This window comes from Gracilinanus agilis, chromosome 6 (genome assembly GCF_016433145.1).
Source record: "Gracilinanus agilis isolate LMUSP501 chromosome 6, AgileGrace, whole genome shotgun sequence".
In the NCBI taxonomy this organism is placed as follows: domain Eukaryota; kingdom Metazoa; phylum Chordata; class Mammalia; order Didelphimorphia; family Didelphidae; genus Gracilinanus; species Gracilinanus agilis.
In genome coordinates, this window is record NC_058135.1 from 291425741 (window position 1) to 291428192 (window position 2452).

Below are 2452 nucleotides of genomic sequence, written 5' to 3' on the forward strand. Positions count from 1 at the left end.
CCCCCTGTTGCCCATCTGGTTTCCTTCCAGAGTATATCTTCCCTTCTCCATGGACATCTCCAAGCCTTTCTTTATGCAACTGCCAAAATAATCCTCTCAGTGCAGAGATCTGGGCCCTCCGCTCCTCTGCTTCCAAGTCCCCCATGGCTCCCTTCTGAAGAAAATGCAGACTCCTTTGTCCGGAATTCAAAAACCTCCCCAGCCTGGAGTCACCCCACTTTGTAGGATCTTAGCCCTAGGGCTGGGAGGGCCATCGGTCACTAGCTAGTCCAACCCCCTTGATTCACAGATGAGGAAACTGAGGCACTGGAAGATGAAGAGACTTTCTTGAGGTTGCAGGTAGCAAATGATGTTCTGCCTCAATCTTCTTACGTCCTTCCCTGCGTGCCCTCTTAGCTCTGGGCCCCCTCCTTCCCTCACTCCCTCCGGGCCATCCCTTCTCTGAAGCCCTCTCGGATGGCTTGATCGCATGGAATGGGGTTTGCCCAAGTCTTATATCTTTAATCCCCCTTGTGAGTTCCGTGAGGGAGGCGACTGTGCCCTGCCGAACGCCGCGGCCTCCGCCAGCAGCCCGCACGGGGCTCCCACCAGAGGCCGTGCTCGATAAACGGGGGGGGGGGGGGGGAAGGGGGCTTCGGGCCACACTCCCCCCACACTTCCTGCCATCCCACTTGGCAAACGCCACAGTTTCTCTTCTTCCCTCCCCTCCCCCCAGTTCCTTGAATCAAGGCGGGTTTCCCCACCTTTAGAGGGTCCTAGAGGGAGGCCCAAGAGCCGGGAAAGAGGAGAAAAGGAAGAGGTGCGAGGCTGGGGACCGAGGGGAGAGGAGGCGAGGCGGGGGGCCGAGGAAGGCTCTGGGGAAAGCATTTTATTTGTTAATACAAGAATAGAAATTCTGCAATAAATACCATCTAATAAATAACATCTCCAAATAAATAAATATTAATACAAACAAACTGAGAGTTGTGAGTGGGGGGTTGGGGGGCAGGTCCCAAGGGAGCCGCCCTCTCCTCATCCCCCAAATGCTACCGTCCTCAACAATGTAAACTTTTAGGAAATTCTGTGACTGTGGCTGCCCCGCTGGGCCGGGCAGGGAGCCCGGCGTGATGTTAAGGAGAAACGTGAGGCCAAGTTATGGACCCTCGACATGGTTGCCATTGGCGTGGCGTCTTTGGTGAGGGGGATCCCAGGGGCCCTTTCGTCCCGCCTCCTCTTTGGGGGTTCCTGCCTCGGCCGGATTAGAAGGCTGGGCTGGCTGAAGGCAAAGGGCTGGGAGGGCGGCGAGGCTCTGCCCAGAAGGCACTTGTGCGGTGAGCCCCACCTTTCCTGGTCTGGCGGGGCCGCTTCAGAGGCCAGAACGGGAAGGTGGGGAGGCCCGAGGCCGGGGCTCCCGGAAGGCGGGGGCTTTATTGCGTCGCTCTCGGCGAGAGCGGGGGATCCTCCCGAGGAGGCTGGGAAGCTTATTGCAAAGGCAGGGGCAGGAGAGAGGTCAGAGGTCAGAAGCGGGGGCCTCCAGGCGCAAAGTGACCGCCGCAGCTCTGGGCTGCATCTTCTTCTTAAGCCGGTTGAAGTCCTTGGCTGACCGCCACAGCCAGGTCTGCAGCTCCTTCAGCAGCCAGAAGTCGTCCATCTTCTGGAGGAAGTCGCTGTGGGAAGGGCCGGGCGCCCAGGCGGGCTCGGCCCCCTGGGGGGGCAGCGGGTAGCCCAGGGCGGCCATGACCCCCGCGATGCTGCCCAGCAGGCCCTGGAGGCTGGTGCAGAAGTGGGCCAGGCTGCGTCGCAGCTCGGCCGTGGCGGCGTGGCGGTCCAGGCCCTGCAGGTAGCAGAGCAGGTGGCTGTAGGCCTGGTAGTTCTGAGCCAGCCTCAGGCGGTCGTTGAGGCTTCGCCACACGTCAAAGTTCACCGTGGCACTGGGCAGGGCCTCGGCGCTCAGCCTGGGCGGGTTGAAGTCCGGTTCGTTAAAGGGGGGGCCCAGGTAGTTCAGCTGTGGGAGGGAGAGGGCGATGGGGCCGGCTCTCCGAGGGGCGCCCCCCGCGGCCCGCCCCTCGGACCCCGGCCCGGCGCCCCACACGGAGGCACTTCCTGTTCTGCGAGGCCGGGAGGCAGAGAGGCCAGAGTCAAAACGTTAGCGATGGGGGAGCTCTCCGGGGAGGCTCGTGCGGAGAGCAGAAAGCGGAGGGTTGCACATGGGAGATGCTTAGTGAATGTTTGTCGGCTGATTGGCTGGGGCTTGGGGGGAAGCCCACAGATGTGGGGAGGGAAGCAGCAGGAGGAGCCATGGTCGAGGGAGAAGCCCCGGCACAGAGCCCGAGCCTGGGGAGCAGCTGCCAAGCTTCCAGAAGGGCCTGCGGGCACCTGGGCAGCCGGAGGCAGAGAAAAGAGCCCGAGCCGGGCTGGCCTCGGAGAGAAAGGAGTCAGGAGGGGGGAAGTCAGCTCGCAGGGGTTAAGAGTG

General features: G+C 61.9%; 1 protein-coding gene across 1 annotated transcript; it reads right to left on the bottom strand.

The window, feature by feature from the left end:
* Positions 1–853: 853 nt before the first annotated feature.
* Positions 854–2125, bottom strand: CLCF1 (cardiotrophin like cytokine factor 1; the record flags this gene model as incomplete). The annotated part of the gene is made up of 1 exon (XM_044682047.1): positions 854–2125. A coding segment is annotated over one exon (636 nt), but the record flags the coding sequence as incomplete, so codon positions are not given.
* Between the last annotated feature and the right edge of the window lie 327 nt (positions 2126–2452).